Raw genomic sequence first — 15,690 nt, 5'->3', positions numbered from 1 at the left:
GCGTAGGATTTACGGCGCGCCTACCTTCCACTGGGTTGGCCGGGCGTTGGCATAAGTTTGCTCGGTTAAGCAGGAGGCCGCATCTCGGGAACCTCGCAACGCAAACTAGGACAAGGTGGCGAGGTCGGAATGCGGTAAAATTTCTCCCTCGACTGACTGAGTTCATCGCGATGATCCTTGGCGGGGGGCGGTCCGTACAGTCGTTTAACTTTCGCGAGATGAGGCGACACCCAACAGGCCGCGGTGACGCTTGCACGCGGACCCTGTTTTAACCTGGACCGGACGAAGAACTGGCGCCATGGAAGATGTCCTGATCCTGGTTCAGGTGGATTGGATTGCATTTCGGGTGCCTCCTCCCATCCAGGCCAGTTGTGGGCGGCTATAATGGAATTGGATGGAATAATTCTAAAATTCCCAAACTAATTCGAAGTTGTTTTCAACTTCATTAGAATCCGTGGCGGGGTCCCTTATGGTTTGTCGCAAGATTTATGGCCCTGCGAGAGAGCTTGGTTGCAAATTTTATTAACAAAACCGAAACCGAAACATCCACCGAGAGAGAGAGAGAGAGAGAGAGGGAGGGAGAGAAAGTCCTGGCAGCCCAGTAAAAGAAAATCCATGTTTCCCGGGAAATACATTTTCAATTTATAGCGCCGCATAATGCGCGCACCTACTCACACACACGCTGGCGAAATGGAGTAATGTCGTGGTGGTTTATGCTGCGCTCCGCAGTACTTATTCCTCTTTTCCGTTCCCGATCGAGATTACCCTCTCACGCTTTCCGCTTTACGAAGAAAGATTCGAGATCCGTTCCGTTTTTTCGCTTATTTTCGCGCTCCATCGAGTTTTGTCTCTCCAGGTAACCCTGACTCTGGGATCGGCTCCGTGTCATGGACACAATGCTTGGCACCTTTTACCGGGCGAAAAGTTAGTTCTTCCGAAGCCGCGAACGTAAGCCTCGAGAAGGAGCGTCGTCTTTTCTGGCCCGATAACACGAGTCGCAGGGTGTTAGAAACATATATTTTCCGCCTGTCGTTCGCGATCCCCCGGGAGCGAAAGTTCGGGGCGACCCGCCAGGTATGGCCGCGTGGTCCCGGTGTTCTCGGCGCGACGCGACTCAACAGAAACTAATCTTAGAACCGGGCATGTATGAGGCAGAAGTGGCATACTAACGGATCTGCGGCTCTACTTCAAGCATCCACCAGCCTCGAGCCTGGGACGGAGGAGACGGCCCAGGCATAATTCAAGCGATTTTTCCTTCACCGTTCAATTGTTCACATCCTCTCGTTCCCTGTCGTCGTCGTTAAGGGAACGATAAATTTGGAATATACTGGTACCGGGGAAATGCATTTTACCCCCCGATTTCGGTTTTCTTTTTCGGGGATTTCCCCTGGCGCGCACTCTCCAACTCCAGTGCAGGGTCATCGGGAACTCTTGACACCCGGGGAGCAGCTTAGAGGGAAAAAGGGAATTCGGATTTCCCGTTGACGGAAAATCGTGGAAAACCCTCACGAAGGAAATGGAGAAAAAAAAAAGCATATTTTAAAACGAACCAACCCCACCAAAAAGGAATAACGTGTCCCGTGGAAGCCGCATAAAAGAGGCCGCTCCATTTCGCACCAACCAAACACAAAATTGGGGACGTTGGCCTCATCTCACCGGACCATCTCGCCAAAAAGGGGGAACGCCACGTTGAGGGGCCATGGGTTGCAGACTGCAAACTGCTGCTGCTGCTGCTGCTGCTACTGCTGGTGCTGTTGCGGAGGGTAGCCAGGCAACAAGCGGGAAAAATTGAAGGAAAAAGTTTTTCGCCGCCATTCTCGCGAACGAAAATTCGCTCTACAATCGATCCAATTTATAAATGCAATCAGGCAAATTATTCAAATAAGTTGCGCAGCCGAAAACCGACCGTTGTGCGTCGGCACGCACTACAGCAGCTGCAGCAGCAGCATCACCTCACCACTACCCACCCCCAAAGCTATCATAAGCGTAAAGTTGTGTTTGAAATTGAATTTGTTGCAGAAACTAGTTGCAAAGTTTGAAACCTAAAAGTGACCTAAAAGTGTGCTCGTGGCCCTGCCGCTGGTTTTTATTTGTTCAGTGATTTAATCAATTAGCCACACCTGAGGACGGTGAGAGGAAAATTATCTAAGCGATAATCGAATAAAGTAGCCGGTTGCACAAAGTTTTGAACTGCTACAAACGTGCAGACACATTTCGTTATATTTTAATAACAATTTTAAACAAAATCTACTTTTTAATCAATTCAATGTACCGTGAAAAGAAACAATTAGGAAAACCAAGCGTTTATCAAAGGTTTAAATGTGAAAAACATTGTTTTAAGAAGGGTACAGCGCAACATTTTTCTCATTTTCACATGTACATTGAGACAACAAAAAAGCGGCTAGAGACAAAGGACTGTTTACTCCAGCGATAGAGACTCCACAATGAATGCACCAAGCTTATGTGCAGCTCTGGTACATGATTGAGCACCATGCTCTTCCCTCCCTACGACCCCCTCTCAAGGCCACGAATGCAACGGAATACGTTTCACTGCTCGCTACCTTTACTTTGAGTTCAGAAAAGAACGCAAAGCATACCGGAGTGCACCCGCAAAGGAATGTCCGCTATGCAGTGAGTTGTCCGTGGTTTTGCTTTCTTTTCAAGAGCCAAAGCATCGGAACGTGTACCACAGTCTTCCCCTTCTTTCCGGGTTTCCCATTCTCGAGAAACAAACCAACCCTACCACGGTGACGGACAGTGCCTACAGTTGTAAGTAAAAAGCGAGATGGCGTAGCGTCCAATCGCGAAACGATGCTGCGAGAGTAATCCTGTTGGTAAGGATGAGCCTGCAATGTGTCATATGGTGTTGACGGTGACGAAGAGTGTGCACACAATGGGCAGCTGGCGGCATTCGCTATGCTTCAAATATCAAGTATCAAACAACGAAGTCGAAGCAGATCGGTAAGCGAAACCGAGGGTCTCTTCACACAGGAGCAGCACACTTTACCTATCCCATTGATCACCTGGGCAAAATCCCATCATAAAATATCAGTCGCGTAAAGCGGAAGTGATGCCGGTGAATCGTCTTTACATCGTCGCTACTGTGCAGCTGGCCAACGGTGCTCCAACACTTTCCACTTCCGTCACACTCGTGGCGGTGTTTCGCATCATTTGCATCACACAGCATCCGGGCCGTACTCGATTGATTCTCGCGATGGCGCGATGGAGTGACGAATGGATGATACAGATGCCCGTACACGACGAGGAGATGGCCATCGAAGGATAATATTTGCGAGGGCGATCTCCCAGGGAAAACGCTCTTCTGTTCTTCTGATTCTGTTTACCATCGTGCTTGTACGGTAGTACTGTAGCCATCGCGAAATGGTTCAATGATGTTAGTGGATGAAAAGCAAATCCATTTCGAAATGAAAAACTCAACGATACGTCGCGCCGGTGAACTATTGCGTTATCGGTCGTTTTATGTACCATATACAATGTAGCAACGATGTGTAAGATAACACATTTTAGCGCTTACGCTTCACGGCATGCTCGAGGGTATTTTGGCGTGACTTAAAGAGAACAAACCCTTCCCCTTTTTCATATTTTAAATAATAAAAGCAATTGTAAAATATTCTAAACCATAAAAAATAAAAAACTAAAGCCAACAAGGGCATCAAGTCAATCGTCATCGCCTGAGAGGTTCTGGTAATAAGAGCGAAACTCTCTCAAAACGGTTGCGATTAGTTTTTTATCTTTTTAAAGTTAAGAGTTATTACTACTCATTACAGTTTTGCAATATTTTTGCTAGCCAATCTCGCGTGCTGTGTAATTTAAATTTTGCCTTAACGAGCTCAAGCGGGTTAATCAAGAGGTTAATGAACAGGAGCGACCAATTTTTCGACAAAAAGTCCGTTGAAACCCGGGCAATCATTTTTTTATTAAACTTTTATTCCTCTTTTGTGCTACGATTAGGTAGAACAAAAATGATGCGATTTTTCGGCGAAAACCAAGGTTTTTTAAATATATTCTTGCGAACTACTGAAAAATATTGTTGAAAAATAAATCAAAGCACTTGATTTAACAAAAAATACTTGACTTCAAAACTGCAAACACTATTTACGAGTGTTGTTTTTTTCCTAGATTCTAAATATTTTACTTTTTCGCATATGTCATTGAAAACTTTTTTAGATTTTTTGCAATAGAGTGGCAGATTTTTTTGTAAATTCGACTTAAAAGACATTACCTTGAAACACCAAACAGGATTTTCTAAAGCCTTCGTTTAACCAATCCATGAAATCAACCTTCGTTCAAGGGATCCCTTCGAGCGGTTATGCAAAAAAGGAGCCAAACCATTTTCCGCCCCCACAAAATTGGCAAACTTAAATTGCGTGTGACTTTCGGTTTTGCAAAATTACACAAAAATCGAAACCCACCGCAAGAACGAAACGACCAAGGGTGGCCGGCCCAGCAGAGGCCAGTTCAGGGCAGTCACCGACCGACCCAACCACCAATCGGTGGAAAGTCACGATGAACAAACACGGAAAACGGGTGGCGCACCAAAGCAGTAGAACCCAGAAGCATCAGCCGGGGCTGTGGCGGTAACAGCCACTTGTGGCGCACACATGTTTCGGGGCCATATCCTCTTTGGCGACGATGACGAGGTGCGGGGTGTGTGTTTACCACCCCGTTCTCTTCCGTGCGATTGCGGTGCTCGCTTGCGCCCGCACCCGCGAATAGATATGTTGCGAATTGAAAAGTGAAGAATCGCGCATTTGTTTACGTAATCTCCCTGCTCCAATGCCTGCCACCACGTAGTGGCCATCATCGAGGCGGTCAGTGAGTTGTGAACGTGAACGCGAACGAGAATGCAGCGCCGCACGCACGCGAAAAGAGTACGCCACTCACTCACTCTCTTTTGCTCTCTCTTCGTGTGTATCGGTGGCCACCGATCGAAACGCCGCAATCCGTCGTGGCTGCTAGAGGTGCTACTCATCACAGATCGCCACACAGTAATGATGGTGATCCTGGTGCTCGATGCTGATGATTATGATAATGATAATGATGATGAGGAGGGAGGTCCGAAAGGTCACCGACAATGACCGACCAGCGGAACTAATAGAGTGACACAAAGATACACAAAAGCTTAAGCGCCGATTAGGCCACCACCCATTCTCTTCCGGTCCAGTACGCGTGCCCACGCATACACATGCATAAAAGATCGAGCCGAGCGGTGTGGAGAGATGGCAATTTAATCAAAATTGAACCAAATGGCCAGACCGGCAGGCAGACCAACGGGTAGAGTTTTACATACGATCGTGTGATCGCGCCACCGGGCGGCTGTGACGTGCTCCCGAAATAGCTTTGATTACGCACCTCGACCAACATCACCCACCCACCGCCACCACCCTCTTCTCCCCTTGTTGATTCCTCTAAACCCCCAGTGTCGATCTCTTTCACTCGCTTTCGTAGTCGTCATTGAAACATTATTCATCTTTCATCACCATCATCATCATCAGCAGCAGCAGCAGCTCGCTCACTCGCTCTCGGATCGAAACTCACGATGATCACGCGAGAGCATGGCGTCTTCAACATAGTAACGCCGCGTGTGCGAGCGTCAGAACGAACCGCACTGAAGCTGTTGCGCTTATCATCATTACACCAGCCACAGGTGAGTGAACCCTTCTTCCCGTGGGTTTCCCCCCCCCCCCCTCCTTGAAGCGTGGCGAATAGATGCTCGATTAGCGACGATTGCGATGCTCGCGAGCAGCACGATCCTCACACCAACCCAGGACAGGGTGCCAACGACAAGAAAGGGGGGCTTCTGCTCACCGTGTTTCTTGGCATATTTGCTCCGGTGGCGAAGGTCTACCAGCAAAAGAACCTAGCAACCACACCCCAGAGCATGCTTATAGCAACCCGAAACCCCGCTCTCTCTCTCTCTTTCTCTCCGTACATCCCTCCGTTCGCGTGTTCGCGCGAGTGGAACGCATGGATGCAAAGGTGTGGAGGGGGGCTGCTGCCGGAACGGATCGGAGGAGCACTACCCGGTTCATCACGGTTGACCTTTGCGCACGCGGGTTGCGATGTCACGACACAACACGACACGCTAATCGCGTCTCTTCCTCTCGTTCTCTCTCTCTCTCTCTTCCCAAGCATCACACTCTCCACATTGCGTTCTTTTGCGGGTATCGTTTTGCTTACACAAACAATTCTATCCCGACGAACGCCACCAGCAGCAGCAGCAGCAGCAGCAGTAACTACGTGGCGTGGCGGACAAGAGCCAGACATCGGGAAGAAGAACTCGGTTCTCGGTGTACGCGGAGAAGCGAAGTTTCCAAGGGCGGCAACCATGGAAGATGGAGAGGTGCGAACTACGCTAGTGATAACGAAAAGGCAAATAAACAAATTTCTACCGCCAAGCGAGAAAGCAAAGACAGCAGCAAAAAAGGGCATTCAAGACGGCCGGCGGCCTATTCTACGCACTTGCTGCTGACCACCACCGAGCGCGATCGCAGCATGAGGATCATCGTTGGCGACGCGGCAAGTGCTGCCTTCACATAGCGCTAGGCACACTTGATCGTACGATTGACGTTTCTGGGGCAAACCATGAACGAAGGCAGCAGAACACACGGCACCGTTAGAGTGTATTTAGCGTCCACCGCAGGTCGGTTTCATGCGATGGTTTGCGAGCGCATGCGCAATCTCTTCACAGCGAGGCTGCTCTTCTTATGACGGGCAATATGTAACAGACGCCGATAATATAATTATTATCAAGTGGGAATAACCAATATGAAGCAGCTTTGCATGGATTAAATGACATGCAATGCAATATCATTCGAAAAATTAGATCAATTTAGAATTTTCCAAACATTTCTTATACGATTTGAAGTTCCTATTATAACGCATATCTGTATCCGGTGAAGTTTGCGAGCTTTTTTCACCAAACCGTCCCGTATGATATCCCCTAGTCAGCTCCTGGTGGCCAACAGAGCAGGTGGCACATATCCTACGTAATGTTTCACAATGCGTCGCTGCACCCTTTTTTGCCCCTACTTCGCCACGTGTCATCCACTAATGGTCGCGCGATCCTCCCTCTCGTTCTGCGCTCACTGATCGGACGACAGCAACGGCCAGCAAAGATCATAATTCACCCCCAGCAGCAACACCCGTTCCGTTCCACTCTTCGCCCTAGTGCACGTGAAAGGCAAATAAGGTTCCCGTCGGCAGCATCAGCATCAACAGCAGCAGCACAGGCGCATGTTTGATTTATGTTTATCAAGTTATGTAATTTTCCTTCCCGTGATGCACTGCGATTATTACCACCGGGGCCGCCATGAAACAGTGTCTCTGTGTTTGGCGTGAGACTCGACTACTCCCATAATGGCGGAGTAAACGTTTCTTTAATGGTACAAGAGCAATGGTGAAGCATGGAGACATAATAAATCGCGGCGAACATTGAACAGCTGCCACTGTGTTGTACAGATGCGCTTGAATTACTTTTGCTATTTCAACGGTCGCAAAGTATGACTTTTAAAATTGTAAAGCATAGAAATCGCGGGAGGGGCGCTGAAGCTAAAATAAATAGCACTGAAAAGCCTCCTAAATTACAATTTATAGAGACTTGCGACAGGAGGACTTGCGATCTGGCATTCAAAACGGAACGATGAAAAAGTAGAACTGTAATGGTACTTCCATTTTTTTGGGACATTCAACATCGCAAGCGTCAAGAGCAAAATCGTAAAATAAAAGCTTTTTTTTAGTAGCAACAGACTGTAAACGCAAATATGATACGCAAATCGCTAAAGGAAGATTGATATCGAAAAATGGTTCTTTTCACCATGATGCACCGCGAGGCACACACATCGGGCACATCAAACTTCATCAGAAAGCTGCTATTGGATGACACATCGAACAGGAATGAGGTGCCATTTCAATTCTCCCTTTAATCTTGCCCTACCATTTACATAGGCGGTGGAAATCACACCCGCGAAGCGGCTCCACTGCTCTTCCAAAAGGGGTTTCGGAAAATTCAACACAAATTTGCCTACGGCTGTGTACGCTAGCAAAAAAAAAACAATCAGAAAATTAAAAACCTACATTCCTTCGTGATAAAAAAATGTAAACCCTATTTCCAATGGCCGACAGCTATTCGGCCATTTTTATTTGCCGCATGTGAGCATGCAAAAAACCGTTGATAAAGAGCAAATCCAGGAGGAAATCCGGCAATGGTTTGAAGGTATTTGATGGGTTTTTCAATTTCCACCCAACAAATACCGATCTCACATACCAACATGCTCCATACTCTTCTTTTGTACTTTTTTTTAAATGTAACAACAATGACGACTGGAAGTTTTCCATGTTTTTTTATCGATCGGTTCCGTATTAATTAAACTGTATTTCGCTGCAACTATGCCCAAACATCAAACCGATGAGGTAGAGGTAATGGTTATAAAAGGAAGCGAACGAAAACTTCCCATTTAAAGGAGGAATATGTTTATGGTATAATCAGAAAACTAAAGGACTAAATTTCCGATAGCAAATTAAATTCACGCAACAAACTGTAACTGTAAACTGACTACTGACAAATCCAAGTGACCAGTGGCACAATATACTTTGCACAGAGCATAGCATTTACGTAAGAAACTTGTAGTGCCATGGTTTCATAAATGATTTCAAAATGTTTTTTGGAAGTGATTTAGACTCTACCAGCAGCTCAAACCGAATAGCACATAATTGATGATGATCAAGCGTTCCTGCAGCGAGGTGTCGCATCCTAAAACCCTGTGTAATCAGTAAACAGGTCTCTGTTCCTTTCATTAACGCTTTCCCAATAATTAACCTAATTTCCCTCTGTCCTTAATGTATACTGGAGATGACTTTGACTGTTAAATGAAAATCTAAACCAAATCTTACCTTTAAATCAGTAGAACGTTGTTTGTCCATTACGGAAATCGCAGCATATCGATAATCGGAGCAACCGCTGGCATGTCACTACCGTGCACGGGCATCATATCGTGCCGTTCGCTATTCCGCATGTTGTTTCCATTAGCACTGCACAAGGAGTTGACCTATCTTGGCAAGGTGTATTGACCGTAACACTTCCTCCGGTGTAGGAAGCTCACAGCTCAACACTCCTCTTCTTCCCCTCAGTTTCTCCTTCTCGGTGGAATTTCTCAGCCACTGATTTGACACCTTCGAGTACTCGGGGCCCATTCCGTTCTTGACGGTGCCCCGCTTCTCTACTCGCGGAGATGCCCCAACCCGACGGTTTGCTCGCATTCTAGCACCATGAACCGTTCCGCGTAACCGTTATTCATTCGCATTGCATTCCCGTACGCTGATTTGGTCGTGACTTTCGTGGACCGACCCAACTTGACACCCACAACGGGAGGGGTGGTTGGGAGGCATGAAAGAAAAGGCGGGTTGATCTACATTTGAGTCGCTTTTCTTCGCTCGCTCGCCCTGGCTGGTTGGCTGGCTGGCTGGTTGAATAGTAACCGATGGTGTTTCAGCTGCCCGCTGCCAGGCGATTCCGCTTCACTCCTTTCAACTGTTTGCACGACGAATGGGGCCCCTCGTTTCCAAGCGCACGCGGCATGGCAAGAATTAATTTTTCCTTTTATGCACTTGGTCGCAAGTGAATCCGGTGGCTCGGAAAAGGGTGGGAGCAGGTTTTTCGATTTTCCTTCCCATTTCTCGCGCAAAGGAAAGCCATGAGAACTAGACACAACCGGCAACGATAGACACAATTACAACCACAGCCGCCACACACAACCAACACAACCGGAGCACCAACGCACTACGGCAGTGCACACCTTGAACGCGTGTCCCGTTGCTTTCAGCGACCGAACGGAACAGGTTCGGTGGCCAAGGAAGCTCTTTACTGCTGCTGCTGCTCGTTTTGCAAAGATTTTCGTATTGTTTGCCTTATTTTCCCCGGATGGAGTTGCGGAGGTTTATGCTTCGACACTTGTGACTCTCTCCCCTGACTGGATTGACTGGGCGATGGTTACTTTGGCGTAACGACGACACAGCATCCTATGCTAGTCCGTTTCTGAACCACAAGTAAATTGATGGAAATGTTTTGGAAAACTATTACCTCTCCTACGATAGACCAAAGGGAGAAGGACAAAGTGAGGTCAGTCCAAATGACGCAAAAATTCTTCCCGAACAAACAGACCCAGCAACGGTCGAACGTCGTTTTCGAGCTGAACAACACTCTATTGGGCTGGCACCAGCAACCAACGGGAGGAAAATGGAAACTGAAAATGGAAAACCCAGCAAATCGCCCAGCAACCAGCCTCCGAGGAGGAGGCCGTCGTCATCGTCATCATCATCGTCGCAGCATCGTGCTCACGAACACCACACGAGGCGCTGCCGAAAGAGCGAAGCGAGAGAATCGAGTTGTTTACAAATCCCGTAACCGTCACGCACACACAGATCCATCTCGTCGCCGCGTGCGCACCCTTTCGCGTCACCCTCCGCGGATGCTGACCACCCTCAATTCCGCCGAAATGCATTCCCTCACGCTAGATCCAGCTGCATCCTTCGGACGAACACACACACACACACACACCGATTGCGACCATCAGGTGATAGGCGCACATGCCAGATAGAAACCCTTTGAAGGGGGCGGCAATAAAAAGAAGCAAATCCAAGCAACTCATCTCTCAAACGCTCTCAATCTCATCTCAGCGACACAGTAATCTTCTTCCTTGGCCGTCGCCAACACCCATACATGCGATCTCTGGTGCGAACGAGACGGTGGCGGCTGCGGCTGGGGCTACGGCGCCGCCAGAATCCCATCCCCATCGCTAATCCAATCTCCGATCCACTTTACCGGCCCGAAATCGTCACCAACACGAGGTACGGTGGGGCGCCATCGCGTTCTCTCGAGTCCGCGAAAACAGACACACTGCCAAAAGGACGATCTCACAGCAAACCATCAAGCGCGGCGTTCATAAAAAAGCGCTGTTTATGACAGTCATCTCCAACACCCGAGCAGAGGGAGGGAAGGAAAAAAAACCACGGGACAAAATTCTGTCACTCGAAGCGCCGCTTGGTGAGTCAGGGCGGGGTTGAGGCCGTGTTTCAGTGAACGAGTGACAAGACAACAGCAGCAGACCACACCACGGGGATTGGCACGCACTTTGGCAGCAACGGTGGATTCTCAACTCGGTCAACGTGACTTCCTCTTATCGTTGGCGGACAACTAAATTCGCGTTCCGCCAACGCTGTTTACACTCGAGGCACCCTTTCTGCACCATTTGCCTTTGGTTACCTATGACCGAAGTACATTTAGGAGCTGGTACGCCGAATGCCAATCGTATGACGTGCACAGCGACCTTCTTTACGCGATAACGCGGAATGTCCATCAGATAATCGGTCACGCGGGTATGACGCGGACAACGGAATAAGAATAATCAAAAAAGAAGCACGCACCGCCATTCCATTGCTGGCGCCACGGCTTACGACGACCACAGCAAGGGCCGCGCACCGGAGAACACAATGGGGAGAGAGATAGAAGTGATAAAAAGGAAGGGCACAAAGCACTCCAAGATCAAGCCATCCTCCGGGGCAAGTGAATCAGCGGGCAGCAGGAAGAAGCAAACGGAAGAAAACGGCAAAAGGTATAGGCAGAGAGGCGCTGGGTTCAAGGCGAAAGCGAACGCGCCAGCACCAAGATACCTGGTGGGTGACACAAACAACGATTTAGCTGGCTGGCTGGCGGTGAATCTCTTGAGCCGAGCAAACGAACGAGCTAAGCAGGCCAACAACAACCGACGACGACGACGACGACGACGAGGATGATGATGATGATGATGGTGATGATGATGGTTGGATCGCAAAAGAGAAACCACAAGAGGCGCACACGCACACTCGTTTGCTGCTCAGCCGATCGGTTCGCTGCTGGAAATCCCACGGAATCTCGTCGTCTTCGCCGTCGTCGTCGTCTTCGTGGTCGTCGATGGACCCATCATCAGACAGACAAAAACGGGAACCTTTCACTGATTGTGGGGCGTCAAAACGGGGGGACTGATGACGGTCAACAACAAAATAGAGACGCATGTTGTTGGTGTTGCATTTGTTGCGCACATGCCAGGAGCGTACAGTCCGGGCATGTTACGGAATGTTTGGCCCGGCACCACCACGGCGGAGGGGTGGAGAATTGGGTTGGCAGCGGAATAACAATACACAAACGTACGCACACGAACACCAGGGCAGTAAAAAGTGGCGACACCACCCCCGGAAACCCGCTCTCACTGGTAACGGGACACGCGTACGCGTTGACGACCACTTACACTAGCCAAACACAGCGTGCACAACGTGCGTGAGACCAGCCGATTCACGAACGCACGAATAAACAATAGGGAATCCACACGCACACGTCGATACACACCCGCACGCACGCACGCACGTTACCGCGACCAGAAAAAAGGGTCACAGTAAAAATTACTTTGGTGGCTGTTTATTGAACACCGGGCGGAACGCACGGCGGCGAGTTTTGTTGCTACAAAACAAAAAAAACAAACCAACAACGAACGACAATCAACGGCGCGGCGGTACGTCCAACCCGGGGGTAAAACACGAGTATCACGCACGCGAGCACGAAAAACACGTCCGTCCGCCTCGAAATTTTTGAATTTTTAAAAAAAGGCGAAGGTATTGGTGGCACCAATACGTCAAAGGATTAAATTACAAAAGAGAGAGAGAGACAGAGAGAGAGAAGAGCAAGGCAGATATAAAAAGAGAGAGTGAGAAAGAGGTAGAACGAGAGATGGAGAGTGCCCAAGAAGAGAGAGAGAGAGTTTCATGCACCCATATAGCAAAAGTATCGTTTTAAAAATGCCGTTTTTTCGTTTCGATGTATAGGCCCTGCTACACGGAGCGTAAACGTTTTGGCATTAATTTGTAAATTTACACTCCGTGTAGCTGGGACTAATAATTCAAAGTCCATCGCGCGTTATCGGGTTTTACCAGTAAAAGATCACTTTCGACGAAATTTGCAAACATCTAAAGGAAAGACTGATTTTATTTGTTGAAATTTTTCTTTATTCTAGCCTGACAATTCTCAATTTACAATGTTCGACGTTTGTCAATGTTTTTCGCTCAAATTTCTTACTTTACGATCTTATGCATATTCATAATTCGCAGGACAAGTTTCCGAGTTATACTTGCATCAAGTATGCTTCAATAAACTAGTAATCTACACATAGCGTCATAGCGTACAGCGGAACAAACTATGCCATTTTAGCACTGCAAACCTCGTTCCGTACCATACAAATCATTGGAAGAGTGTGTTTGAGAAGAAGGTATGTGGAGTAGTAAAAATGTGTGTACGGTCGCGATCAATCCCATTGATTATCACCTGTATGCTACTGTTTTACTCGTAATATCTTATTTAATAATAGCTGGATATTCACAAGATTAATGAGTTTGTGGTGATTTTGGGAAACAGCATCATACTTTCATCATCACCATCACACCTGACCTCACACCGCTAAATACTTTGTGATCTGTTTTGCCAATCACCGCCATGTGCCTTCATCGTATTTCGATAGCAGGTCTAAAAATTCCCCGGCATTCTGAGCTGATCGCTTTCGTATACTTTTGAACGTCTCGGGCTGCGGTACATTGATTGATCGATCGAGTGTTTATAGTTGTCATGCTCGCTCGCTCACTCGCTTATAGCAACTATTGTAGTCTTAACGAGCAAAGTATTTTGTGCAACATCGCACAGCATCAGACTGTTTACCCATACTGGGGATGGGTTCCTTTAGAACAATGTAATGGTTTTCCATGCGCTGCTGCTGAGCAACAGACGGGAATCAAAATACCTTCTAGTAGCTTAACGGTAAATGATTAGATGATACATAATCCACACCTTATCGCCTGTAAAACTACAGTAGAGGCTACAAAATAAATAATACGAACCAACGAATTCTGATTCTGATGCTTGTGACCGGATCTCGCAGGGTATACTTATCCCACGGAAAGAGATGGGTAGATGAAAGTGAGGTATAAAACGATATCAAACTGATTCTTACAGCAACATGTAAGTAATCATAATAAAGGTGACTTATACATAATCGCTACAAATTGTACCAGATTTCCATAATGGTTGTTGCCAAACAATACTAACACCCTTTTTTGTCAAATGGCGTTCTTATCAATTTGAGAGTTGATAAAATATTTCAGCCTTGCACACCTTCACAAAGGCTCACACTAACAATTGCATATTCTAGCATTAGCAAACTTTTACTTCTACTGTTTCGACAGATCCATGCGATCGGTCACAATGCAGCAAAATACATTGACAGAGTAACACTGTTGGCTGAGTTTCGATTGCTGTTGCAACTACCTTCGTTTCAGATTCTAATATTTACACGTTTGCTCAGTGGCGCAAAAAGAAATTTCTGTGCAATTTGTCCTTCATGCTATGAACGCCTGTGCACTAGGCGATTCCGTCGCGACATTCAGTGCTTCTCGCGGCGATGCCGGCTTTGGCGTGTTCGCGTCCGGCGAGCCCGACGGACTTTTGGTGATGGAGGCATCATCATCAGCAAGTCCCAATCCGTCAGTAAGCCGGCGCGCTGTCGACGGTGGCGTTTGGGTCTCCCGTGCACTAGGCCTCCCGTCATTGTCGGGTTGTTGCTGCTCTCCATCGCCGTTCATCGGATGGTCCGAAGAAACGACCTTTGTTCCATCCACGTTTGGGTTTGCATGCGATCCCAGCGAATCCTTCTCAGCCGTTTGCTGCTCAGAAGCGTCTTCTTCCTCGATCACGGGTTTTTCGGACCCATCCGAACATTCAGAACGTTTCAATGAAGTGAACGACAAATCTTCCGGCTCCAACTCAGAAAAGCTATCCTGTAATTGGGGTTGCGGCTGCCCTTCAATCCGGTTGGGAGCAGCGGCCTCCTGCAGTGACTGTTAGTCCTGGTGGCTCTTCATACGCTTGGTTGGGTTGGGTAGAAAATCGTCGGAGAAACAATCCAACTCTAGGTACTTGGGCAACCACTTTAGAAGCTGATGTTCAAAGAACTTTTCCAGCTTTCGTGCACTTTTGTATGTAGTGCTATCCTCCTATTTGTAGCCGTTTTGAGAGATGAAAATTAATAAAACGTATGATTATTTCCAGATTCTCTTCGGAAGGTTATTTCACCACCTGATGTACCTGATAATAAAGGTAAACATTATCAAACAGACGCTTCACATCGGCGATGAATGATACAATGTCCGTGTAGTGATCATTATTGCTCATTTCTAACTTTTCACGAATAATGGTTAGCGAAATTGGACTGCAAAGGCAATAAAAAAACATAAATAAGTATAGAGATCTTCAATGTTTTTTTTTAAGCAAACCAGCAATAACGCAAACATACTTTTGTACGATATCATAATACGCCTTGTTAGTTTCCGGTTCCAGCAGTCGGAATGGCATACTCGTCTCGTATTGGCAAAACAGTTCCAGCACTATTCTTTGCAGAATCTTCAACTCCAGTGGTGTAATTCCGACATTGCGCTTTTCTCCCGTTGGTTCTGCAGTCCACAAAGCAAGAAATATAAAACAATCGAATGTAGTCAAATTCGCCACCAAGGAATAGCCATAGGCTTCGGGCATACCTGGTGGAAGATCGGCAAAGTTGTAGCACAGCAAACACTGCCAGGTTTCGCTTTCATCTGGCA

At 47.4% G+C, this 15,690-nt stretch overlaps 2 protein-coding genes across 7 annotated transcripts in view; both read right to left on the bottom strand.

Annotated features, from left to right (window-relative positions):
• The window catches only part of LOC125949487 (furin-like protease 1, isoforms 1/1-X/2), a 148,156-nt gene extending 135,515 nt beyond the window's left edge, over positions 1 to 12,641 (bottom strand). Inside the window, exon 1 of one of the 4 annotated variants that reach the window (XM_049676570.1) lies at positions 12,534 to 12,641. The gene's annotated coding sequence lies outside the window, so the exon portion shown is untranslated. Of the gene's footprint in view, positions 1 to 12,302 lie in introns of all 4 variants that reach the window. The other 3 variants (XM_049676567.1, XM_049676568.1, XM_049676571.1) reach the window with 3 other exon arrangements.
• Positions 12,642 to 13,040: 399 nt separating this feature from the next.
• LOC125949493 (transcription intermediary factor 1-alpha) overlaps positions 13,041 to 15,690 on the bottom strand; it is a 43,344-nt gene continuing 40,694 nt past the window's right edge. For all 3 annotated transcript variants that reach the window (XM_049676593.1, XM_049676592.1, XM_049676594.1), the window contains 4 exons: positions 15,628 to 15,690; positions 15,387 to 15,543; positions 15,179 to 15,302; positions 13,041 to 15,087 (listed from right to left, as the gene is read on the bottom strand). The exon at positions 15,628 to 15,690 is cut by the window's right edge and continues 424 nt beyond it. In XM_049676593.1, coding sequence (XP_049532550.1) covers positions 14,935 to 15,087; positions 15,179 to 15,302; positions 15,387 to 15,543; positions 15,628 to 15,690 — 497 coding nt within the window. In that variant the 3' untranslated portion in view covers positions 13,041 to 14,934. The remainder of the gene's footprint in view (positions 15,088 to 15,178; positions 15,303 to 15,386; positions 15,544 to 15,627) is intronic.

The sequence above is a fragment of the Anopheles darlingi genome, chromosome 2 (assembly GCF_943734745.1).
Source record: "Anopheles darlingi chromosome 2, idAnoDarlMG_H_01, whole genome shotgun sequence".
Lineage (NCBI taxonomy): Eukaryota > Metazoa > Arthropoda > Insecta > Diptera > Culicidae > Anopheles > Anopheles darlingi.
This window is presented reverse-complemented; position numbering and strand designations above follow the sequence as displayed.